Source organism: Diplotaxodon limnothrissa, linkage group LG13 (genome assembly GCF_057381915.1).
Source record: "Diplotaxodon limnothrissa isolate DT_005_m linkage group LG13, D_limnothrissa_male_GT1.1, whole genome shotgun sequence".
Taxonomy (NCBI): Eukaryota; Metazoa; Chordata; class Actinopteri; order Cichliformes; family Cichlidae; genus Diplotaxodon; species Diplotaxodon limnothrissa.
In genome coordinates this window covers 14,637,371-14,664,015 of record NC_140608.1, presented here as the reverse complement: position 1 = coordinate 14,664,015, position 26,645 = coordinate 14,637,371, and the positions used below count along the sequence as shown (strand labels likewise).

General features: G+C 41.4%; 1 protein-coding gene across 2 annotated transcripts; it reads left to right on the top strand.

Moving 5' to 3' along the window:
- The first annotated feature begins 3,910 nt into the window (after positions 1 to 3,910).
- On the top strand, positions 3,911 to 26,313 carry ptpn20 (protein tyrosine phosphatase non-receptor type 20). Of its 2 annotated transcripts, none has more exons than XM_085369943.1 (46): positions 3,911 to 4,034; positions 4,247 to 4,410; positions 5,144 to 5,209; positions 5,301 to 5,480; positions 5,638 to 5,713; positions 6,110 to 6,190; positions 6,416 to 6,491; positions 6,732 to 6,885; positions 7,151 to 7,222; positions 7,411 to 7,585; positions 7,797 to 7,932; positions 8,048 to 8,186; positions 8,283 to 8,435; positions 8,701 to 8,886; positions 9,001 to 9,163; positions 9,516 to 9,783; positions 9,868 to 9,947; positions 10,389 to 10,466; positions 10,581 to 10,688; positions 10,827 to 10,943; positions 11,067 to 11,269; positions 11,828 to 11,929; positions 12,196 to 12,289; positions 12,823 to 12,908; positions 13,378 to 13,549; positions 13,961 to 14,172; positions 15,971 to 16,069; positions 16,160 to 16,641; positions 16,811 to 17,387; positions 18,605 to 18,775; positions 18,870 to 19,044; positions 19,133 to 19,343; positions 19,423 to 19,460; positions 19,715 to 19,801; positions 20,493 to 20,554; positions 20,851 to 21,012; positions 21,101 to 21,350; positions 22,164 to 22,270; positions 23,330 to 23,412; positions 23,822 to 23,958; positions 24,073 to 24,221; positions 24,399 to 24,489; positions 25,110 to 25,444; positions 25,534 to 25,749; positions 26,054 to 26,116; positions 26,203 to 26,313. In XM_085369943.1, the coding sequence occupies exons 1-46, from the start codon at positions 3,911 to 3,913 to the stop codon at positions 26,311 to 26,313; spliced, it is 7,071 nt and encodes a 2,356-aa protein (XP_085226069.1). The 2 variants fall into 2 exon arrangements, with proteins under 2 accessions (XP_085226069.1, XP_085226068.1); XM_085369942.1 differs by having other exon boundaries at positions 5,301 to 5,558.
- Positions 26,314 to 26,645: the final 332 nt, after the last annotated feature.

Sequence of the window (26,645 nt, the reverse complement as noted above, 5' to 3'; positions counted from 1 at the left end):
TATGTATCCAGCTATTTAAAAATAGTTTTGGCCAACTTCCGTTTGAAAAATATATTTATTCTGCATGCTTTATACTCGTTATGAACACAGTGGCAGTGCCGAAAATTAATAAATATTCTATTGTTAAGGGAAATTAATCAGAGCCCTAAAAATAATGATCATACTTCCAGTCAACAAAGCTCAGCAATGCAGAAATGTGATTTCCAGCTTTCAGTTTGTAATGAAAAGTGAATAATCAAAGTGAATGTCATACAATTTACCCACACAGCCATAAAGACAGTGGAAGTTCCAGGCTGTGTGGATCACTGAACACACAGGTCAGACAGAATAGTGTCCAAAACAAAACACCTTGGAAACAGATCCCAACCTCTTCCTAAAACTGACCTTGTTGCAAATCCTTCACAGGGGTATGACGTGAAGGTATGAAGTGAAGCTCTGGAACAGCTTCAAGCAAAGGGAATTCATAGTTTTTTATACTGTTTTCCCTCCTTTGTCAAGTCTGTTAGGTTATTCGGATATTTTTAATAGTCTAGAACTGAAGATATTTCCTTTAATCTATCTATCTATCTATCTATCTATCTATCTATCTATCTATCTATCTATCTATCTATCTATCTATCTATCTATCTATCTATCTATCCATTTTTCAACGTAGTAAATGATGGGTTTCTTACATCAATGATGCTAGTTTAAATTTCTATTTTACCTTAGTTAAACTGTCAGTATTTATCATATATATGCTATATTACAGTGGTTTCAATAAAATTATTTCAAAGTTGGACTCGTATTTTCCCGGAATAGTCACTGATGTAGCGGAACAGAAGATATAATATTGAATCGAAGTCAATATTTATTATCCCCTGTAAGCTGTTGGGTAATTTGTAAAGGATGAATGCTCTGCAGAAATCCACAGCATATTATGAAAAAGGGTACCATCTACAGTCCATCCATCAGTTCCTTCCTTCACCCACACCGGCGTACACTACACCAGCGTACGCTGCACGGAGCCTGCGAAGGCATGTGACTGAGTAAGGACATGAGATAAAATTATGTTAACTTAGCGCTGAGTAGTTTAAATTCTCCCAGCGCCCACCTCACAACCCTGGACGGTCGTTATTCATCTTTGTCCCTGCGTAGGTACAGACCCTGCAGAGACAAGCTGCGCGCAAAAAAAAACCCCGACCTGGACAGCGATGGATAAACGTCCCAGTACAGACTCCCGCAGCAAGACGAGGCTACTACGGTTTCTTACCCCCTGTTCGAAGAGAGCCCGCAGTGTTATGATCATTGTTGAGGAGCAGCCCCACAGCAGCGAGCTCCTGCCCACTGGCGTGGCCGAGATCGTCCGTTCTACCCGGGCTTCTCTGTAGCGCACCAACACCGGGGATCCACCGCACCTTTGGGCGTCAGACGGATTAGTTAAATCGGTGTAGCTGATCTCACCCCACCGGCTATTGGTGGCTCTGACCCGTCGTTGTCAAACCGCGAGGCTAATCCAATCAAGTGTTTAAAGACGAGACGCCAAGAATAGCGCCAATTACAGTAAAAAGTTTCAGATCTTCAGCGTGGTGAGTGTGGTAATAGTGCAAATGAATGGGGCACCATGTATAGTTAATGTCATTGATGAATTGCCTGCCAGAACCGAGCAGCCTTCACAGCGAGGACATCAAAACAACAATGCGATGATCACGAGGATTACTTTGAATCCCTGGGAGTATTGAAGATAATACTAAGGATCAGACCGCTGACACAGGTTACATATGGTACCAGGTAACGCTCTTTATCAATTCATTTTACACTGCTGTTTGCCACATGTGTGATACTGGTGTCTTCATATTTTAATTACATTTTATTGATTGCAGATTTGAGAAGATATCTAATCTGCTTTAGGCACAAACCCCAGAGATACAGCCACAAGACTGTAAAGAGAACGAACTATAAAATGTGTAGCTGTGATGTTGAGGCCTGTAAGGACAAAAATGGTCTGGGTGAAAATGGTTGTATGTTATAGACTGCTTATGCTGTAATCACAACAAACAATCACTCACCATGATAGCTTTACGCCCACTGTATCATACTTTCGATTCACATTACTGGAAGGTAGGGTTTATTCTCACCTTGTAGCCAGAAAGAAGGTTGCATGAGACCTAGATCCTTGAAGAAGCGTGATGTCCTAAATTCCCCAGAATATATCGCAGCATTTGGATGTGAATCTACATCAAGTGTCTGTCTGCTTCATGATTAAGTAAGAATGTTTTACTAACAGTGTAGGAAGGCTAGTCATCTAGTGGTTCATTAAATCATAGTATGTTCCATATCTTAGTCCAAACATAATGTATGAAGGACAAAACACTGTGTTTGCACGCTCCAATTATAATGAGTTTAAATGAATGTCTATATGTTCTACAATTATAATGTAATTATCATTGTCTGCACGGGAATATAGATGTTCTAATAGAAACTGAAAGTTTGATGTTGATGGTGAGTTCACATACTTGACCTAGACCATCAGCAGATCCATGTTGTTGTATGTACAGCATGATTCCCTTACAGTTTCCTCACAAATTTAGTAACACATAAAACTATTGTTGCTATAACTACCATCCAATAACCAGGTTTTTCTTCAGGCTCCAGTAGCAGTGTGCCTCTTTACAAAAGTTACTCTAATAGCTCTACAGAAGCACAGTTGCTGAACTTTTACTGAAGACTAGATCGGTGGGGGTACAGACAAATTTCATACTTTTAAGGTTCATTCAAAGCACCCTTCTGTAATCTGCAGCAGGATGATTCTATGATCTCATCGATGTAATTTTACAGTTGTATCATTTTAGATTTTAAACCTCATAGCCTTACAATTTGATTAGAGTATTTGTTTTTTGCTACTGAATTTAATCTTGTAAGCCAAGGATAAGTTCAGTTTAAGAGGGAGATTTAATCAGGTCTAAAGTAATTAGGTTGGTTTGTATCTGTAGAAACAAGCCTATTATATTACTGCTTTGAAAGATTTAGACTAACTTAGAGTCACAATAAAACCAATCGATCTGGTAGAATAAGAGGCCGGGTGATCAGGTTATACTGGACTTAATCATTCACCAATAACAACCAGATTCTGCCATTGGCCACTGAGAAAACTCAGTTTAACCTTTAGCTTTGGGAAAATCAACATGTCTGTTTTACTCACAGTGTTATTCCTCATGTTTTCATAGAAAGCAAGTAAGACTGTTTATCCATTTGAGACCACCCATAAGCGTCATTACTTGTTTTTATCACAGTCGTCCCAAACAATGGCAAGTTTAGGTCCAGTCCAACTGGATGTTCATCTATATAAAATAGTAAACTGCTCAGCAACCACCATAATGCTCAAAGTAAGAAAAATACATCTATATGCAGCACTCAAAGTGCTGTATATAGATGTGGTAACTGCATAGTATGTAACAAACTAACTTGGGATAATGACACACTTGCTTTGGTGCAAGAATGAAAGCTTCCTCAGGACTGCCCCCAGGTCAGAGAAAAGCCAATTAGTAGATGGGAGTGGCAGAGAAAGTGACAGGCAGTAAGATCAAAGCACTAAAGTAGTCTGAATCAGTGAAAAGGATTTTTGTGTTTATGAAATGTCCCAGAATCTCTTACAGCTCTCCCTCTAAAGTCAAAAATATTGAGGGAAATATATAATAAGTCTGGCATAAAGAATAACAACTAAGTGTCATGTGTGCATGTCTTACTTTCACATACAGCCTCTTGTACATACCTGATTTGCATGTAAAGCGAGGAAAATTAACCCTCTCTTTAGAATATTACTATCAAAAATGCCTCTAATGAGTCGCAATTTGCATATGTAACGGTGTGTATTATGCATATGTTCTCCGTGTGCATTCCCCCTCAGGTGCATACGTGGAGTGTGTGCAGAATGAGCAGCACGTTTGTTACATTAGCTGAAGTACTGGAGGCACGAGGGGGACCTCTGCTGGAGGAGGAGGTCTGGTCCTTGCTGCTGGGCACTGCAGAGTCTTTAGTGGATGTCTCTTATAAGGGTAAAGCATTTAGGACCCTCCCCACCTCACTCCCTGTTATTTTAGCCTCACATACATCATGCCTTATAACGCCACGACCATACTATCATGTTGCGCCAGTGGAAAATCTATGAAACCATTTAAACATATCGTGCATTCTTGCTTCCCTCAGTGGGACTTTAGTGTAAAACTACAGTAAAGCCGATAGTACATAAATGTTTCCTTTTTTTCAGGTCAAAACAATATGTGCAGTATCATAAGCCCCACCTCCTTGCTGCTGTCAGCCACTGGTACCTTAGCATTTAAGAACTGTGGCCTATCAGATGAGGTTTCCACATTCGCCGCTCCGGAGATGCTGCAGGGCCGTGCCAGCTCAACCAAACCTGCCACAGAGAGGGTCAGTGCGCGTGTTTTCGTACCCGTATCTCACGTGAAAGTGGAAGGCAGATTTCTCAAATAGTGCAGAGTACTAGAGCCTGTAGCTTTACAGCTTATTAGCAACTTTAAACTCTGCAGTGACTTCGCGACGTTAAGAATCAATCCAGACATAAACTGATGTGTCTCTTTCATTGAGTGGAAAATCTTAGGATGTCTGGAGCTGAAGGTCGAATAAGGTGTAAGTGCGCCATCTAGTGGCTGAAGAAAGAGAATCACGACCTGAAATCTGCACTTGTGAGCCTTACGTGTGTACATTGTCCAAAAAAGTAACTATTAAAAACAAATTATAATGTGAAAATGATCATACATTTATATATATAACAATATTTCGTATTTGAAAAACCACTATATAGAATTCATGTTCAAGAAATATGCCTTAAAACTCCAAAAAAGAAAGCACAATGTGTTGTTGCCTGCTCCCTTTTGCTTCAGTAATCTGCATTTCTATTTTATACATCCAGTATATGGCATACCCCCGATTTAATCAATCATGCTTGAAATAGATTTATTTTTATTGTTTTAAAGATTCTCTGTGCAAACCAGCTCACGTTGATCTACTGTATCTATCTTGTTCTTACTCTTACTTGCTTCTTACTGGAAAAACTTCACTCTCATTCATATATAAGTATCGTCACTATTATAACACATTATGAAGGAATGCAAAAGTAAACCTGGTTTTATCTGTTGCATAGATGCTGGTGTATTCACTGGGTATGACTCTCTACTGGTCAGTTGATTTTCACCTACCTCAAAATCAGGTAGTAGCCCCTTATATAAAATCATCAGTTATTTTCTCATTAACCATCACAACTCAGCTGTTGTAATTATTATTTAAATTCTCACTTTCAGCCGGTTCAGTTGAGTGACCATCTAAACAGCCTCCTCCTCAGCATGTGTGAGGACCTGTCTCACCGCCGGGTAAACCTCAACTCCATCCTGGAAGCCTGCGAATCCCAGCTCAAAGCCTCCATCCTGCTGCCCCCCGCCAAAGTCATCAGGCAGCTGGTGGAGGAGGTTTTTCATGAATCAGTGAGTCGGAAAAAAAAGACTTTCTACACTAAGGTCATGTCTGATGATATTTTATATTCTCATCAGCCTATTCTGTGTGTGAAATTAATGCCATACTGTGCACTAATGAAAAAAAAAAGAAAGTGTCTGTGAATAGCAGGGGTTCTTTTTCCTCCAGATGGACCAGACATCTCTGCCAGACAGCAATGTCCCTCTGAGCGGCAGAAGTCTGATGATCAGAGAAAGACTTCATGGTGAGCGTGATACAGTTGAGATAAATGTTTGATTTAAACTAGGTCCATACAACACACACATAAAAAGCTGAGTCATTTCATTTAATTTCTAAATAATCCTAATGCGTCCTAAATAAATTTGACCTTTAAGAGGTGTCATCTACATATTTCCTGGACGTAGCTGCAGTCACTGTTGGTTTGACTCAAGACTGAACACCGGACAACAGGATTAAAATCTTAACCTAAAGCAAGCCCAGGATTAGGATCCTGCGAGAGCCAGTAATCAGATACTGAGCGAGATGCTCCAAGCTAAAACCTCCTGCAGGTCTGTCCAAACATCTTAGTGTCTCAGGGCAGCAGAGACAAAGAACCAGATTAAACATTGCTGTCATCTTTTATTTCTTACCTGGATGACAGGAAAGAGAGGGCCATTTTCAGACTTCAGCGAAGGAAGTGCTGAAGGTAGAAGATATTCAACGGACTCTGACTCAAAGTCAGGTATGCGTTTCGTTTGGCTGAAACCAAATCCTGAACAGAAGTCACAGGATGTCTTTCAAAGAAGTTTGTTTCATGTCAAAATGCATCACTTTAGTGTCTGGATGTAATCCTTGAATTATGCATGCTTTTATGTTTTGTATCTATTTTTGTTTAATGCATTTTACAGTCAGAACATATATATGTGTACTATTTAAAAAACAACAACATTTTTAATATGTTTTATAGGGAGTTTACCTCAAAGACCATGGAGACAAAGACCGAGAAGCTCTCCCACATCGTTGTACCAATCTTCTTTAGAAAGGCATGTATATATGCATGCATATATACACACCATCACTGGACCTTCTACCAAGAGTGTAGAAGGATGCTATCTGTGCATTCATGTCAGCACAGATAAATCTTTCCGCTCCTCATTTCCCCCGTCCTTATTGTCTGTACTGACTTTGAGGGGATCTGACATTTTCTTGTTGTTTGACTTTTCCAACTCGCCTGCACAACTATTACACAATCTGTCCTTCCCCACCCACCTCTCTCCCTTCAGAATCCCTCGTGGGGTTCGTCACAGGGACAGCAATTGCAGTTGGCTCGGTAGGAGTCCCCATCACGACATCTCTCCGAAGACATCAGGCAGATCTCACAGTCCTTCCATCACATTCAGCGACTCCTCGCTTAGTCTGAGCCAGAGAAAATCTAAGGTAAGCTCAGAAACGAACTTGAATGTATCAGTGACATAAGTCAAGTGAAATGTTTTTGCAGGGCACGGAGTAAACGTGCATGCTGTGGATCTGTGTGCATGTAGCTGTATTAGAATGACAGTGAACTGTAGAGTAGTCAGTGCAGGTGAACTAAAATCTCTGTATACAGTTGATCATTTAGTGAGGAATGACAACCTGTCAGATGTATTCCAGCTAATAATATATACATATTATTTTTTTTTGTTTAATTAATTTTATTTTCCAGGCATTGGGTCCCGAGTTCGTCAGAATGCCAGATGAGCAACAAATTGTTCTTGAGCTTCCAGGATCTATTGTGGTAAATGAATAATCTCGGCTCACTTGCCCATAAGCAATTTCGGTTTACACTTCTGTTTGCTCCTATTCTTTTAGCTTTTCCTTTCTCGCATGCTGAACTGTGTCTATTTGCATAATTGCATGTATAGTATTTGTATATGTATGTACATGTACGTGTGTGTCTGTGTGTTTTGTGTGTACACGCCACAGTCCAGAAAGGGCCGTTCATGTTCGTCTCAGAGAGAAGTGACTGTTGTGATGCCTAATGGACAGTACGTGGTGGTTCGCTGTGATATTAAGTCCAGAGCAAGAGATGTGTTTGACATGGTGGTCGCGCACGCAAACTTGGTGGAACACTTTTACTTTGGTCTTGCCTTCCTAGATGGTAAGAGCCCATAATAAATAGGACCTGATCTATCTTGAGTGCACTGGTTGTGAGAAAGGATTGACAGTAAAAAAAATATTTGAATATGTAATTTATCTGAATACCTTTCCAGAAAAAACTGAAATGACTTTGAATCTGTCTTTCCGCAACTGGATGTTTTAGTCACTTCAGACAAATGTGGCTAAAGAAGCTTTTCTTTGGCATTCTGCAGATGATGAATATTTCTTTTTGGAACATGAAACAAAAATCTCCAAAGTTGCCCCTGACAGTTGGAAAAAAGGGCAGATATCATCCTTTTTGGTGTTTCTTCGAGTCAAATTTTTTGTTGATGATATCTCCTTCATTCTGTAAGTGCTGCAGTGGTTTCACGATGAACTCATATGCAGGAAGCTCATTTTCAGAAATGTATTTAGTTAAACCCACTGTTGCCTTTTTTCTTCTTTTTTTGTTCCTCCTTCCTAGGCACAAACTGACTCGTCACCAGTACTACTTACAGCTGCGTAAGGATATCTTGGAGGACAGGCTTTACTGTAATGAGGAGACAGGCTTATTCCTGGCTGCTCTTGCGCTGCAGGCTGAGTTTGGTGATTACATGTCAGAGGTACAGAGGACATAACAATCATGTTTGCAGCATGTCTTTAAGGAGCAGCATTATCTGTCAGTGTGTATCCTCATCCTTTTTGTGTCTCTTTTTTAGTTATATGGCAAGAACTATTACCAACCAGAGCACTATGTGTCCAAGAGGATGCTTGAGAAGCTTGCCCTGCCCAGCGTCAAGGAAGAGTTGCCAAGACTACATGCAAGTCATGCACAGATGCTGCCAGAAGAGGCAGAAATGGAGTACCTAAAGGTAACCACACTAATAATGCATTTATTCCCACACATGTACACAGACTCGTTTAAAAAGTAGCTTATATTGTCCTTTAGTTACTGTATGTATGCTATAGTCATAAGTCTCGGTGAACTTTTTTATTACTACTACTATTTTTTTTTTAAATTTGACAGTTTTACTGTCCTGCTTAGTTTATAAATACATGTATATATGAGAGTTAGGATCAAGAGCTAAACTCCCAGATTTTGAGTCCCACAAAATCTGAAAACCATGTGCACATCAGATTGCACAGCAGCTACCAGAGTATGGAGTTATGTTCCACCGTGTGGGGCGAGAGAAAAGGTCGGTGGTTGGAGAGTTGGTCTTGGGAGTCTGTGCCAAAGGAATCATCGTGTACGAGATGAAGAACCACATCCGGACTGTTACCAGACGCTTCCTCTGGAGGGAAACTGACTCCATATCCACTGGGGTAAAAAAATATGGCCTTTCAGTCAGACTTTGCTAAGCTGTGTAAGACATTACTTTGCAGAGGTAGTATTGCTATGAAGCTCAGAGGAACTAAATAATGATTTATGTCTTTCAGCGGCGTAAACTGATTATAGAGTGTGGTGGCCCCAGTGGGAAAAAGCATGGTTTTGTAACGGAAAGCTCAAAAATAGCACAATACCTCCTGAACCTTTGCTCAGCACAGCACAAGTTTCACAGCGAGATGATGTCACGACAGCTAAACCACACCTTAATCCCAGGTGGGAATATTTTGATTGTTTAAAATTTAAACTGCACAAAAAAAAAAGAGAAATCAGACTAAGAGCTCTTCTCTGTCCAGCCTGATCCCAATTAAGACTTTAAAATGTGTTTGTTTTTTCTTCTCTCACTGGATAGGATAACTTGTCTTAGATTGATTGATTGTTTTCTCATTTCTTCTGGAGATGGGATTGGTAGGAAAAACTGATCATATTTATTCCTAAATGGAGAAAGAAATGAGTACTGTGAGCAAAAAATATTGTTTCAGGGTTTAGCAGTGCTAATATTAAAAAAAAGGTTTTAACCAAGTATAACAAAGAGCAAGCAGCACCTGATTCTACTTTGTTTCTCCAGATGAAAACATGGAAAAGTACATATCCGCCTACAGGGGTCGTAACCTGAACTTAAGGCGGATATCCTGCTCAGAGGGCATGTTGAACCATGTAGGATTGGCGCCCGGTCAACCAGACTCCCTGTCCAAGTCCTGTGACGACCTGACTGCCAAATTGGAGGCTCGGCTCCGCCAACAGAGAGAGATGAGGAGAGAGATGAGTAGAGAGCTGAACAAGGATCTGCCCGAAACGGGAGACCTCAGGGATGTAAAAGAGCGACAGTGTTGGAGGTAGCCCTTAATAATGAGTTTCATGTTATTATCACAAAAATATAGGTGGATTTAGCTAAATGTTACCGTGAACATATGTTGTAGTACGCCAGAGCTTCTTCCCAGGATGATGTCCAGTATGTCACTACAGAAGCAGGACTCTGATGCCTCATCCTCCATTCGAGGTGAGCTGACAAATAAAATATAAATACAACAAGTCTTTGAGTAACACACTAAATCAGCATGGAGCACCTGACATCTGTTTGGTAGCCTCTAAGTCATATTAGGTTTTTGAAATTTGATGGTCACAGAGTTAAAGTAGAGTGACAGTCTGGTTGTCTGGCTGACATTGTCCCCTCACAACAATAGTTCTTCTTCTTTTCAGTAGGGGCTCTCCTATGTGGAGTCCACATGTTTTCTTCATGTGTTTAGATCTAATTCCAGATATGTTGATTTGAACATTTCTAAAGTGCGTACAAGTCTTAATGTTTTGGTCTGTTTATGACCTAAACCCACACCATACATTTGACCTGCCCCTGTGACCCAGTGCACAATAACGAGGCAAACAAAGTATATAAATAGTTTACTGCTGCCTGTTTATCATATTAAAAACATACGTTTTGCAGTTGATACACCAACCCGGACCCCACCAGAGAGAGAGATAGTCTGCGTGACCCTGAAGAAAGATCCCAAACTGGGCTTTGGTGAGTTTATTAGCTCAGATTTAGCTGAGAGAGATAAAATTCCTGGTATAACAACAACAGCAACAACAAGTGATTCTTTAGTAAAAGTCTTCATATTCTCTGCTCCTGTTTCAGGCTTTGTGATAGTGGGAGAGGACAATACAGGCAAACTTGACCTTGGGATCTTCATTGCTTCCATTGTGCCTGATGGCCCTGCAGAGAAAGATGGACGAATTAAACCAGGTGCAAAGTTCAAACGATGCAGATTAAAAATATAGATACGGGATGAAAATGTATAATAAAATATCTAGAGCAAGATACACAATTAGATTGGACGTGATCTGTCATAAGGACTTGAAGGTGATTTGCTGATTTTTCCAGGTGGACGTCTCATCTCACTAAATAAGACTAGTTTGGAAGGAGTGACATTCAGTGATGCTGCTGCCATCTTACAGAGCAGCCCCGATGAGGTGGAGCTCATTGTGTCCCAGCCTAAGCGTAAGATCGGCCCACTGCTTTCTCCGTCCATCCTTCAAATATTTATAAATTATTATCAGATCATACTGTGCAGAGTAGTAGTTATTTCATGGTTTTAATGCCACCTGGTTGTTTTCCTCTCAGAGTCACTGAAGGACAGACAAAGTTCTTTGAGTCAGAGTACTCTTGGATTAGCGTTGGAGAGGAACTTTGGGTCACAGACTACCCTGAGTAGCACAGAGTACCGAGTGGAGGAACTCGAGGATGTCATCACATTGTCCAGCATGGCAACTCCAAAACGCAACAGGAAGCTTCACATTCCTGTGGTGCGAATACACGATGCCCAGGTTAGAACCAGTGCTCAGAAGACAGCGGTTAGAGACGATTGACTTTACTGTTTTTAAAAGAAGCAGTGCTGTCAAAGCTGATATTAGAGTCCAATGCCAACTGATAAACAGATTAAGTGCTCACATTAATTGGATAAAACTAAGAGATGTCGTCATTCACAGGATTCAGAAGTGTCCCAAAGATATGCCCTCATTCATTCCTTTCTTTTTTAGGAACACTTTAACGATCTATTTATTTTCAGTTCAGTACAGATGTTAAATTATTTCAAAGTCATTATAACTGCAACATTTACACTGTTACCTATAATATTATAGGCTGCAGACACTTAATTTAAACTTGCATACATTTACAGAATTGTTTTGAATAACTGCCACATTTTGCAAAAGTCTCAAGTAACAAGTACGAACACTCTAAATCAAAATGTTTTTTAATTTCACATTTTACTTGCAGAAATAACCTCTAAACATTACAATACATTTTCATGTTACTGTATGTAATTTTTCATGAAATCATTTCTTGTAATCTAACATTAATCCTCTGTTCTGCGTCTTTTTCAGGACATTTACTCTCGGTCGCCCTCTATCTTGAGCCTTAAAACAGGCGAGCGGTTTGTAGTGGAGCTGAAGAAAAGCAGTGGAAGCCTTGGCATCAGTGTTGCTGTGAGTGAAATGTTTTAATGAAGAGTGCTTTCCTCATTTTCTCTAGTTGTAAAAGAAAGTAGAGTTTGGTTTCTTTACGGAATCATTTTTGAAGAAAAATCATTTTGGATAAGGAAGCTGTAAAAATACAATATGTTCTTGATATGATGTCAAATACTTTATCTTGACTAACTGAATTTGAATTGATATGAATCATATAAACTTTGTAAGATCACTGCTTTACTGTCAGCCAAATGAATTTCCTCTTTTTTTCTGTCTTGCCAAAGGGAGGAATTAACACTAATGTGCATGATGGAGGCATTTACATCAAGAGTCTGGTGCCTGGAGGTGCTGCTGAGCAGGATGGTCGCATTCAAATTGGTAATCTTTTAATTTGGAAGTAGAAGATATGATCAGGTGTTGAAAAAGGTAAAGGGTTATAAAAAAATAAATGATTAAAATGTGCAGGATCCATATCAAACTTCTAAATTCTGGATAAATTCTAAGTTTATCAGTTGTTACATTGTAATTATATCCTTAATAACAGTCCCCCTAACATCATCATCATCATCGCAGCATTATAAATTATGAATCTGACACAAAAGTTCTTAAGCTTCCATATGCAGCATATTACATAAGTGATTGTGTATTGAACAGTAAGATAATAAAAGTCTAAACCCCAAAGATCATAAAAATGTATTTGAGAAATTATATTATAAAACATTTGCTGTTGCTGTTATTTACATTTTGTAAACCTCTGTGCTGTGACTTGTTTCGTGCCTCAGTGAGCAGGAGAGACTTTAAAGTTTGGTGATATGTCATCACACATATACACACACACGCACACACATCGCAAACCGTTTCGGTTCGGATGCTGCTAATGATGATGAGGTTTGTGTTTGTGCGTATGACAGGTGACAGACTGCTGGAGGTTGACAGGTCCAACCTGAGGGGCGTGACTCACCATCAAGCTGTCGAGTTCCTGAAGAGGACTGGGGAGGTATACATACACGGGCATGAACACTTGCTCATGCAATGAAACACAATCACACACACAAATGTTCTCGTTTGCTGATATGTTTACATTAATATCAGTGCTAAGTGACTGTCCTTCACAGAGGTTACGTATTTCTTCATCTCTTTAAATCCATGTTTTCGTGATCCATGATGATAATCCTTCCCTAATGAGTCTGTTTTAGTTAAATTAACTTAAATATAAAACCATAAAAGTTAACATAATGACAAAAGCACTAAAGTCCAAACTATTGAATTCACTATTACAAGGACTTGACCTGACTCTTTAGACCTTTCCACCATAACCTTTTTTAAGGAAGCGTTATTCACAGTGAAAAAATGGCAGGAACCAGTGCTGCTACACATTATTCTCTGTTCCCGCTGTGACGCTATTTGTTCAATTAAATTTATCAAGCATATTAAGGGGAAGTATGTGCGTCATCTGCTCCCTATAGGTGGTGAGCCTGCTGCTCGAGAGGGAGCCCACAGTAATTCTGGAGCCTAGACCTGACTCGCCCTGCCCTACCTTGGTCCACAGTGCATCACACACACAGCCCCTCAGGACTGAAGTCTCCATGGAAACGACCTTGAGTGGTCGAGCCAAGGACTACAGCTTTGTAACGGATGGTGAGAGGGGAGACGAAGGGGCATTTACCCTCGTAATAAAAAAGAAAAGATAGACAGTGTCAGGGACACACACTCATGCACACATGGCCCAGAGGTGACTGTGAGTCATCTGACAGCTACATTGTGGTTGCTGTCAGAGTCATCTAGGGCTGATGCCGCCTCAGTCCCTTGGGATTGCATCCACTGAAACCTTAAAGCTTCCTGTTCGCTGGCACGTAGCCTTCCCTTCTTTACTGGTAATAGTAGGAAAAAAAGTCAAATAAATTGGGAAAAATGTATTACCAAATAATAATTACAGAAAAGAAATATACATGCATTTGTGACACTGAATTGAAAAATGTTCTTAGCACGTTGCTAAAGATCATAATTCACATGTTAATGCTCAAGTGTTTCCTTTCATCTCGTTCGTAGAAAACACACGTGAGGTGGTGCTGAGGAAGAGCTTGTCTGGCCTCGGCTTCAGCTTTTATATCTCCCAGCTGCACTCAGGACCAGACCGCAGCAGCGTGGTCCGCATCAAACGTCTGTTCCCAGGTCAGCCAGCGCAGGAAAGTGGCCTGCTGCGGGAAGGAGACATCATCCTGACTGTCAACAAAGAGCCTCTCAAGAATCTTCCCTATCAGGTAGAATTTATATGTTTATATCAGATAGTGTATTTTTTGTTTAGTTTGTTTTTTATTTCTTATATTTATAAGAGGACAAGAATGTGTGTGGACAATTGGACCATAAGAAGCTAAAAAGCAAAATAAACCTGTTTGCAAAATAGCCAATGTAGCCTTAAAACTGTGTAAACCTGTGGAAGAACAATGGATAATCATGAATGGACTGCCGAGTGTATAAGTAACACAAGTGACCTTGTTCTCTCTCAAGTCTCATTCACTTCATTGTTTCACTAATCCTTTAATCTTGTACCACTTGAAATAGAAAGCAGTTTGTGTCATTGTGCTTGTGTCATTTAATCTTCTCTGTACTGCCAAGAAGTTACAATGGTATTAGCAGCGTTGCTTTTACACATATGTTGGTCAGATATCTGTGCACATTTTACACTCAACAAAAATATAAACGCAACACCTTTGTTACTGCTCCCATTCCCCACGGGATGGACGTAGAGACCTAAAATTCATTCCAGATACACAATATAACCATCCCTCCCAAACAGTGGTCACAAATCAGTCCAAATGTGTGGTAGTGGGCACATCTGCCATATTGAGATAATCCATCCCACCTCACAGGTGTGCCACATCAGGATGCTGATCTGACATCATGAGTAGTGCACAGGTGTACCTCAGACTGCCCACAACAAAAGGCCACCCTGGAATGTGCAGTTTTTTGCACTATTGGGGGTCTGGGGACCCAGAACCGGTCAGTATCTGGTGTGACCACCATTTGCCTCATGCAGTGCAACACATCGTCGCATGGAGTCTATCAGATTGTCAATTGTGGCCTGTGGAATGTTGGTCCACTCCACTTCAATGGCTGTGCGAGGTTGTTGGATATTCGTGGGAACTGGTACACGCTGTCGTATACGCCGGTCAAGCACATCCCGAACATGCTCAATGGGTGACATGTCCGGTGAGTATGCTGGCCATGCAAGAACTGGGACATTCTCAGCTGCCATCTGCCCTGAACAATGTGAACCATGATTCATCCGTGAAGCGCACACCTCTCCAACGTGCCAGACGCCATCGAATGTGAGCATTTGCCCACACAAGTCTGTTACGGCGACGAGCTGGAGTCAGGTCAAGACCCCGATGAGGACGACGGGCATGACAGTTTGTGCAGAAATTGTTTGGTTGTGCAAACCAATTGTTCCAGCAGCTGTCTGGGTGGCTGGTCTCAGACGATCTTGGAGGTGAACCTGCTGGATGTGGAGGTCCTGGGCTGGTGTGGTTACACGAGGTCTGCGGTTGTGAGGCCGGTTGGATGTGCTGCCATATTCTCTGAAACGCCTGTGGAGACGGCTTATGGTTGAGAAATGAACATTCAATGCACGGGCGACAGATCTGGTTGACATTCCTGCTGTCAGCATGCCAATTGCACGCTCCCTCATTGCTTGTGGCATCTGTGGCATTTTGCTGTGAGACAAAACTGCACATTCCAGGGTGGCCTTTTGTTGTGGGCAGTCTGAGGTACACCTGTGCACTACTCATGATGTCAGATCAGCATCCTGATGTGGCACACCTGTGAGGTGGGATGGATTATCTCAATATAGCAGATGTGCCCACTACCACACATTTGGACTGATTTGTGACCACTGTTTGGGAGGGATGGTTATATTGTGTATCTGGAATGAATTTTAGGTCTCTACGTCCATCCCATGGGGAATGGGAGCAGTAACAAAGGTGTTGTGTTTATATTTTTGTTGAGTGTAAGTCTGTCTCATTTTTAACCAATTCAAAGTTTCTTTTCTGTTTGTCTCAGAGGGTTTTGCTTTTGCTACGTGGTGCTCCTTCTGAGGTTCATCTGCTGATCTGCCGACCTGGACCAGGAGCACTGAATGATGGAGATAATAACTCACTGGTGAGCTAATATACTCATGAATCACTGTAAATCCAGTCCCAAGGCAGACATTTTTAGACAAACCATTGTACTTTCTGTCTGACTCTACAGACTCTTACATCCCTCCGTGATGCTCGATCGCGGTCTCTGGACATCAGGTTGGGGGAGGACTACAGCGAGCTCCTCAAAAAGCCCTCCAACCAGGAGGAGGAGCCGACCAGCAAAACAGAGAAAAACTCAGAACTTCCTGCAGCTTCACAACTCCCAGAGAGCCAGGAGGATCTCAAGGCAGAAGTGCAGACACAACAGACTCCACCATCTTCCCCTCGCTCACCTCCTTCACCAACATCACCTACATCTCCTCCTTCACCAGTCTCGCCAGCATCACCTGCCTCACCTACCTCGCCTGGCTCTGGGTCTCCACCTGCTCCAACAGAGGCCCAACTAGCTGCTGGGAAGCTCGAGCAACAAAAGGAAGCAGAAGCAGAAAAGAAGAGCAAAGATGTGGAGGAGGAGGACGCAACAACCTCAAGCTCTACTGTGATGCTTATTGATGTCTGTCCTAAGACTGGCTCCAACTCTGTGTATACCAGGTAATGTTTCAGATGCCAGCTGTCATGTGTTGATGTGCATGTTGTGTGGTTATTTTCAAAACTCGTGCAGATGTCTTTTATCAGGACAGAGTTTTATTGTTAGGATGAACATGAACATTTGGCTTAATTTTAAGTAGACTACAAAATAAATGTTTTTTTTAATCGGCAGTGGAGTCAGAGAGGAGGCAGATGGAAGTGTCACCTATTGCCTCATGGGAAATGGACTCACTATCATGGCAGATGAAGAGTACCTGACCATCAGCTCCACACTGGAGCCTCCTCACATGCTTCCCACCGCTAGCACTCAAACAGCCAACTTTAGCTCTCAAACATCAAGTAGCTTGCAGTATCCACACCCCAACCCCACCACCTTGGCCCTCAACCTCTTATCTGACACCCCCACCACTTGTTCCCTGGCACATCCCTCCCAGCCACTCACAACACAGCCCCCTAAAACCAAGCACCACCCAATCCAGCAGGGGCTTCTTCCAAGTCACTACAAAGCCATGTCCAAGATCAGCCGCCCCATGGTGCCCCCACCTCAACCTCCACCACTGACCCCTATCACAGCTCAGATTATCTCTGTGGCTCCCTGTCCTAGTCCACCTCCCCCAGTGCTGCCCCCCACACTGCTGCCCCCGGCTGCTCCGATCCAATTTAGAGAAGAACCAGAAAAGAAAGAAAAGGAATACAAAGATTATGATGATGACGAATATGATGAGGAAGAGGAAGAGAGTCGAAGAAAGGCAAGTCGATGATGTTCTATTTTTATGCCACTGCTTAAATTTAGCTGTGTTTTCATCAATATTAGTTTGCCTGCTAGTTTTCCATTAAGTTTTTTGAAGAGAACCATCACTGGACTTTTGAGAGATTAATGTTTTCCCATTCTTGTCTAATAGCTAGCTGCTCAACAGTCCAGAGTCTTATTTTGTATTTTTATGTCTTATGTTGTTCATTTTTTCAACTGGTGAAAGGTCAGGCCGGTTCAGCGCCTCGGTTCTTCTACTGTTATAATAGCTGCAGTATGGTGTTTAGCATCGTCTTGCTGAAATATGCAGGGTCTTCCCTAATAAAGAGGTGTTCTGGATGGGATCGTATGTTGCTCTAAAATCTGTATATACCTTTCAGCATTGATGGTGCCTTTCCAAATATGCAAGGTGCCAGTTCCATAGGCACTAATGTAACCCTAAACCAACGGAGATGCAGGCTTTTGAACTCAGTGCCAATAACAAGCTGTATGGTCCCTCATAAGACATCTAGAGGAGATGGTGGTGTTTCTGTATCATGTTCATATATGTAAGCTTGAATTTACATTCTGGATTCACAGAGGATGATTTCTGGAAGCGTTCCTGAGCCTATGGAGCAGGCTGCATTAAAAACAGGAACGACAGTCAGCTCTGTTTTTAATGCAGTGCTACTCTGCCCTATACTATGAAGACAGTTTGACATACCCCGGGTATCTTTCCATTCTGGATTCACTAACATTGGCAATCAGGATAAGCAGTTACATCACGCTGTTTATCGACTGGCTAAGTTAACCCAGGGTCTCCCCTCTATGTTAAAATCAAAGGGCTGGTGTTGGCAGCATCTGACCAACCTAAAAGGCATGGATCATATGATTCTTCTTCCAAAGAAAAAGATCCCTGTGAGTGCCACCTACTCATTATCAGAAGAAATTGTGATAAAAATCTCCAAAAAACATTAAAATATAAAAAGCGTCGCCACAGATTCTCTGAACCTCTGCATCTCTAAGATTATCTTTATATACTCTTTATATACATGTTACTGACCTGGTGCTAATGAACCTTATTAGTGTCAAATGTTCCTCCAGGTGTTTCTTTTTAGGACCACTGACTTTTGAAGCTTTTTATATCCCCCACACAAACTTTTGCCACTGCCATCAAATTAAAAAATTTCTTGTTTTCTTCTTAAAATCATGACCTTCTAATTTCTATTCTCACAGGGATTGGTTAAAGAATTTGAGCTGTCAGTGGTTCTGACTAAGTCCAGAAGTGGAAGCTTTGGGTTCACCATCACTCGAAGCAAACTAGACAACTGCTACTACATACAGGAAATATTGGACAATCCAGCCAAGGCAGATGGACGACTCAGGGCAGGAGACAGGCTCGTCACAGTATGCACCAAAACTTGCGCCTGCACATTTAAAGTAATCATTAAGCGTGTCCTGTTGATATGACAACTGTTCTTTGTCTGTCATCTTTTACCAGGTAAATGGCCACGATGTTACCAGTGTGGCAGATGACGTTGCCATGACTATTCTCAGGTCATCTCCAAGGAGACTGAGTATGACAATAGGGAGAGCAGTGAGCAACCTGGTGGCTCCACCCTCTTGTGACAGCCTGCCTGATATTGTCCTACACAAGACACCTTCAGGACAGCTGGGTGGGACTTTATATAAACTTCGACTTACGGCATAGAAGCACATCAGTCATATATTATTTGAATTAATCTCTGTGCGTGCCCTTTCCAGGAATAAAGCTGACAGGTGGCATTGGTAGTAAATGGCAGGGCATCTACTGTCTGGAGGTGGTGCCAGGTTCCCCTGCCAGCGAGGAGGGTAGTGTCCAACCCAATGACAAGATCCTGTACATCTGTGGAAGGTGCACGCTGGGAATGACACTAGAGGATGCAGTCAAAGCTTGTGAGATCGCTCCACGTAAAGTGAAACTAAAAGTCATCAGGTATTAATGGTTCGAGAGATAATGTTTTTAGTGTTTGCCTTTCTTTCTTTGAATGAGTCTGTTCTTGTGTCTGTTACAGAGAAGAGCAGCCAGTGACCCCCAGGGGTAAGTGGAACGGTAAGTGCTTCCAAAGAATTTATGGCATGACTTCACTTGATCGGGACTCCAAGGACAGCTAAACAGGATAGTTTGGTTTCTATGCAGTATATGCAATGATGCATTGCTTAGAAACCAAATATGTTTGCGCTCAACAATGATAATTTAGGTTCAATCATTACCAGAAAACCTTAAAATTCTGGGAAGCAAAACAATTACTTGTGTGTAATGCAAAGGTATTTTTTAGTGTTTGATCTCTTTGTTTTCTTCGACAGGTCTGTTTGACTGGAAAAAGGACAGGAAGTCCTTTGCTCGTTTTGAAGAGCCAGTATCCCCAGAGAAAGACTCTCCTACTGAAGATGGTGAGTTTTTTTCTTTCTCACATTCATTTATTTCTCTTTTTGCTTCTTCCAAACTCTTTTCATCATCAGCACAGTAACTAGTTACCATTCATCCCTTTGACGGCTGTCCCATTGTCAGGGTGAAGCATGAGCTTGGTGCTGACAGATAGCTCTCTTTGCAGCTGTGTGTGCGTTTACATGTGTGTGATCTGAATGCTGACAGACAGATCCTGGGCTCTCACAGCAGGATTAATAATTAGCGAGCCTCTGGCCCTCCACTGGCGTATTGGACTGCAAGGCCAAAGGCGTCGCACACACATGCACACAGAGTCAGAACCATACAGCCAGTGGTCTATAGGGCAGGTATCTCAGTTGCCTGGTGACGGTGTATAAAGTGGAGAGGGTCAGTCTGAAAAGATCAGCTTTGTTTTGCTGTCATAGAAGAAATACACCGCTCAACACTTCTCTTTCAAAATGTCCGAAGAGGTGGGAGGTTGGTGTGTGTTGCTGTTTTTTCTCCAAGTGTCTTGTTTTGAAATTTATTTTGATGCAGAAGGTGGCATGGATGCAAATCGGTAGAGAAGGAAAGTTCCACTGCTGGTTTAGAGCCAAACTCCAGGAGTTCCCTTTGTTAAACTTGCTTGATGTTTTCTAAAAGCATAATAATATACATGTTAACTCTTTTTTTTGTCTGAATGGGCTTTTTTTTCAGCTGAAGCTGTGTATCAGACTGCTGGACAATTCAGATGTCTCTCTCTCGGCCAAGAACAGGATGTAAGTTTACTAACAAATGTATTTTCTGTCCACTAGCCTGGTCTTTTCTCCTGTACACCTTCTGCTTTGCTTAAACAATTGTCCGTCTAAGGGGACACTGTAACATGAGTCTGCTGAGTGTCAATCTATTAATGTATTCTCTATCTGTGTGTTTGACAAGCATTCTTTACTCTTCATTTATGTACACGACACAGTGGCAATTTATTAATGTAGAATACAATCTGGCCTTGTAAATACACAGCTATAAAACTGATAAGAGAATCTGTTTCCTTATTTCTCAATTCTTGTCTTCTTAGAATTGCATCATGCAAGTGGAGTTCACTAAACCAGAAGGAGGAGGTCTCGGTTTTGCATTGGTCGGGGGAACAAATGGCAGCATGCTCAGGGTGAGAGAAATTTGCTCAGGTGGAGTAGCTGAGCAGGACGGTCGCCTGAGAGTGGGAGATATTCTGTTAGAGGTAACAAAACAACGTATGTAATGCAAATAATTTTTTTTTTACCTCCATAGTCAGGGGGAGGCTTTGATTTTCTTTGTGCCCATGCTAGGTGAATGGTGTGATTGTGTCTGGACTGAGCCACAGTAAGGTGGTGGAAATCCTGCGCAAAGCTGAAGGGACTGTGCAGCTCACCATCTGCAGAGACGTCCGGCCCCTGACCTACTCCGAGTCACCTACACCGCCCAACATGTCAGCTCAAACTGAAGCTATTTTAGCTGAGCAGCCTGCTCTTGTGTCCAACCCTGATAATTGCTCTTCACCTGACCTCATGCTGAACAGGCCAGTGGACCGTCCCCCTGGTATGCTCTCTGACAAATACATTTCCTAAGCTGCGCTAAATTTTATGGTAAAAGATGTAAAAATCCATATTTTGTGTCTAATTAGGCATAACTAGAATTAGAAATAGTATGTTTATAGTGCCTTACATATACATTAAGATCGCTTTGAAAACCAGATTTAGTGCCGTAAGATATACTTACAAATTGTCTCTGACTTTCACCTTACTACTGGATCATTCGTTGGTCATTAGAAGAAATCTAAAGCATAGTGGATCACATGTTCAGTCATCCCTTAAAATCTTGATGGTGTCCAGACTTTTACAACGTGTAGGTGGTACTTTGTTGACAGTCTACTCTCACACGTTTTTAAAAATATCATGCCACTTTCCAATCCCCTAATACCAGGCTATGATAGCTACTATGTTGTCATTACAACTCTATATTGAGACATAAAGTCAAATCCCTCGTTAACTCCTATTATTAGAGGCTCACACTTTCTTAGAGGGTTATTGGCAACACATTACAGCACAACTGTAGTGTCAAATAAGCTCATGCAAAGTCTTGAATAATGCCTAATGAAGGTATGGCTTGTAAAATTTGCCTAATAAAAACATTATTTCTAGCTCTGTGTAATTTGATACAAATACAGCCTCTTATGTCTTATTAGTTTACTCTAAAATAAAGTGTGGCCCCTTCTTATTATTAGGATTTGTAGAAAGCAGATGTTTAAAACAAGCTGTAGACTCAGAGAGATTTGTAATATTTCATTAACAAAAAGTGTGATTATTTTAATCTTGTTATTTGTTGACATTTTGTCTACATTTGCTGTTTTAGAGGCAACGTCAGACCCTGTGGTTAATGAAGCAGATGTTGTTCTAACATCGCCCCCTCCCTCACCTCACCTACTGACAGTTGTAACCGATGAGACTACAGGTAAACAGGTAATGTGGACACTAACAAGCATACAGAAGTGTGCAAAAGTCTTGAGCAACTTCTCATTTCTTTAAACTTTGCTTCAAAGTAGCCAGACTTTCTTGTAATTCTTAAAGTGGTCTTGAGCAATCGTTCTCCAGCTTTCTGAAGGCCTATCAGAGATTTCTTTGGACATTGGCTGCTTTTTTACTCATTTTCGCTCCAGTCCCTGTACCTGATCATGTTCAGCGGGATGTTTTTTGCATGTTAAGTCATTTAACCCTGACCTGTGAACCTTAAAAAGGTACCTAATCAAGGTTAACATGAGAGATACATCTCAGTTGATCTGTCTACTGTTTGCTGAAACTTGCCTAGAAATCGTCTTCAAGGAAGAATAAGTGTCACTCACCCATTCTTGAGGAAAGGGAACAGGGAGAAGAGTCAGAGCTTTGGAAAATTACACAAGAAATGGACTGAAAATCTGTGGCAACAGGTCTTATGACATGATGAGTGCAAATTTGAACGTTTTGATTCAAAACTTTATCAGTGTGTACAAAGGAGGTCAGGAAAGAAGCACAGCAGAGGTTTACGGCCAACTGTAAAACGTGGTAAAGGTCCTGTCATTGTGGCTGCATTTCAGCTTTGGGGGTGTTGGGGGACGTACAATGCATTACCATTTAATACTACCTGGAAAGCGTCTGATTGGGAAAGGCTTTCTTTTTCAGCATGACCATTATCCCAAAAACAGAGAGAGTTCAGGCTGTGTTAAAGAATAAAAGTGGTGATACCAAATATTGACTTTCAAGCTCATTACAGTTGTACAAACTCTGTTTTTGTCTTGTATGCAGCATTTTCCATGTGTGGTTGCTCATGTTTCAATACCCGACTACACCTATTTCTCATTTTCCTAGTAAAAGAAAAAGAAAAGACAGCCCAAGACTTTTGTACAGTACTGTATATAAACTAACTGCAACATTATTAACTATTAAAATTAAATCGTACCCTTCTTTACATCTTTACTAACATCTGCTGCTAACATCTTGCTCCTTCCCTCTGTTGCCTCCTCTGGCTTTTTGTCTGTGGAACAGGAGAGCTGTAACAGCACCCCTTCTCATCAAGCTTGCTGCCCATCCCTCAATGTCACTGACATGTTGCATGGAGCTTCTGACAGGTAGTACTACTCTCTTGTATTGTCTACATATTTCGTGTCCTCTTCTTCAACCCCCCTCCTCCTGCATCTTTGTATGCTGGAGTACCAGCATTATCCATAAGGAGGCAGCAAAGAGCAATAAATAAAAGATGACTGTGGGATAAACGTTGACGCTTGTAAACTGTGATCCCCATTAGAAGAAAATGTCAGTTAGTGTAACAGCTAGGAAGTGTATAGTACTATTCCATGCAGGCTTAAAAAAAGAAAGGTACAGCAGTAGTAAAAATATATTTTAGCCTTTTGTTTATACTGTATTTTAGGTGGAAAAGGCGCAGGGAAAGGAAGCTCAGCCTTGCATGATTTCATCCCCTCCTACCGAAGACTAAAAATGGTCTGGTCTCACCCCTGCCCTGCCCCCTGACTCCCCCAGGAAACAAATTGTGAGCAAACTTTTGGACCACTCCTGCAAAGACATCCGGAAACCCCAGTCAGACGGCTGGAGCAGTGAAGATGATGACGACGATGTATTCAGCACCAAAGGTCAGGAAATGGCCTCATCCCAAACAGGTGCCTGTTTCTGTAGTACTGTAATGACAAGTCTGAGTTAAAATAGATAAATGTTTGCATTAAAGGGTTAAAGTGACCCTTTTCTCCACTTCTTTTAATCTATATTTTTCTCAGGCCCTCCCATAGTATCAGAGGAGGAACTGGCCAGTCTAGCTCTTATTACCCCTGCAAAGACCAGCCAGTACTCAGGCTCCAGAGTCAAAGCTCTCATCCAGATTCTCCAGCATCAACTGGACCAGCAGGAACTGGTCAAAGAGTTCATGGTTTGTGTGAACTACTGGATTCATAAAAAGGAAGTTATTATGTAACTTACTACAATATGGGTTCCACTGTGAAGCGGCAGACAAACATCCATGCTGTAGAAAATCAGCGTTTATTAAAATAAATAAAATGCATTATCTTAAGTTATTGTGGTTATTATGTCCATGTTTATACTTAAGGCTCTGGAGCATCTGAAGCCTTCTGACAACTGCCTAGTGGGAAAAGCTCCTGAGAACAGAGACAAGAACCGCTACAGAGACATCCTACCCTGTAAGTTGAGTGTAAAAATTTAATGTTATTATTTATTCAAACCTTGCACTTTTTATGTTCCCTTTTTTAGGGGTTCCATCTTTCTCGTTGATGGTTTAAAGCTCGTAAAAATGGATACTCAGGGACTTGGCATTCCATTGTTTCATTGTCTCACTTTAAGCTGACTCTAAAAAAGAAGGGAGTGAAGATGTTTGTGTACAACAGTTAAGCAATTTAATTTACACAGAACAAATTATTTCTCAATAACTCACTGGTACCACACTTATAATTTTCTCTGAGTCTGCCAAGTATGTGATGTTGTAATTATCTAGGATTTATATTTTTAATAAATGAAGGAGCATCAGGAACAAATAATATTACAAGCTGTGTTATCACCATGAATTCCAGAGGTTTGCTGTCTGATTTGTGATAGAATTAATCACTACCTCATAAACTCACAGTGTCTTCGACTTCTAAGTCAGATGCACCGCTCGCTCATCACGTCTGGTTTCAAAACATCGAGATGCTGGTGATAAAAATGCTCAAGTCAAGGCTTCATTAACCACTGAGTGGCTGTGGCTCAAACTCAAAAACACACCGAGACTATTTTTGCGTGTTATTTTTGCTCTTTCTTCCTTTAGACGACAAAACTCGTGTTGTGGTTGGAGAGAATCAGGACTATATCAATGCCAGCTACATCCGCATGCAAGTTGGCGATGAAGAGTTCTTCTACATCTCCTGTCAGGGCCCTTTACCTTCTACTGTGCAAACCTTCTGGCAGATGATCTGGGAAAATAAATCCGATGTCGTTTCCATGATGACCCAGGAAGTAGAGCGGGGAAGGATTAAATGTCACAAATACTGGCCAGAGAAGCTGGGTGTGCCTTTGGATGTAGGCAGGTACCAGCTTCACCTCGAGAACCAACAGTACCTGGAATACTTCCACATCAAGATCATCCGTATGGTGGAGAGTGAGGTGAGAGAGGGGCACTTTCTTTTCTGACTTACTGTAAAAAATGAATAAATACAAGTTTTGTGCAAATTTTTGATGAATTGCCATTCCAGACTGCCGAAACACATTTTGTTCGACACCTGAAGTTCACACACTGGCCTGACCACGGCGTGCCGCACTCCTCCGAGCAGCTGGTTCGCTTCATCCGCTACCTGAGGGCGGTGCACCATAAAGGGCCTGTCACTGTGCACTGCAGCGCTGGCATAGGACGTACAGGAGTTCTTATTTGTACTGACATCATCCTTAGCCTCATCGAGAATGATTTGCCTGTGAGTGGAATCCACTTTGATGGGTTTTCATTGGCATTTAGTGGTTTTAGTCATGCAACTGGCACAGTTCTATCACATTCCGGAAAAATAAAAAACAATTATCGGATAGACTGCTGTGAAATTTTTCACATAGGTCAGCAGGGGCAGATCCTACTATAACTGGCTATTCTTAAACCACCGCTGTGCCAAAGTGCGACCCAGCAGCACTAACATGGTTGCAGCCACTTCATTAATCACTGTTATTTGAAATAAAACATGCATGCATTTTCATCTGTACTTAACAGTTTTCTTTTTTTACCTTTAGATTAACGTAAGCAACATTGTGAAAGAGATGAGACTTCAGCGGCACGGGATGATTCAAACCAAGGTCAGTGCCAGCAGAAGGGTTAAAATTCAGGCTTTGGAATAGATGGTGAGCAAAATTAGACGTGTCCTTTGTCCCCCTTATTTCAGGAGCAATACCTTTTCTGCTACAAAGTCTGGTTGGAGGTTTTACAGGGGATTTTACAGCTTCACGGCAGCCAGTGGCAACCAGAAGACCCAAGAGACCACAAAGTAGTTTGAGAATGTTTCCACCATACCTGTAAGAAACAAGCTGTGAATGTTCGACCGCGTGCAGTCGCGCCCAGCAGAGCGATACGTTGATGATACAGTTTTCTTTGGCTTCCTTTAGTTTAGCTGGCTATAATATGCAATCTGTACTTCTCAGCTTTGCTACAATGATTTCAACTGACTTTGTCTGTGTATGTGTTCTTGGTGCTGTGATTATCTCACGTTATTTTAGATCACTGAGGTTGTTTTGCCTTTTCAGGTTTAGTGATTTGCCTTCTGTCTCAAACATTGTGTTTTTTTAAATCTAATCTTTTTTCTCCATGTTCTTTACATTTTTATGTTGC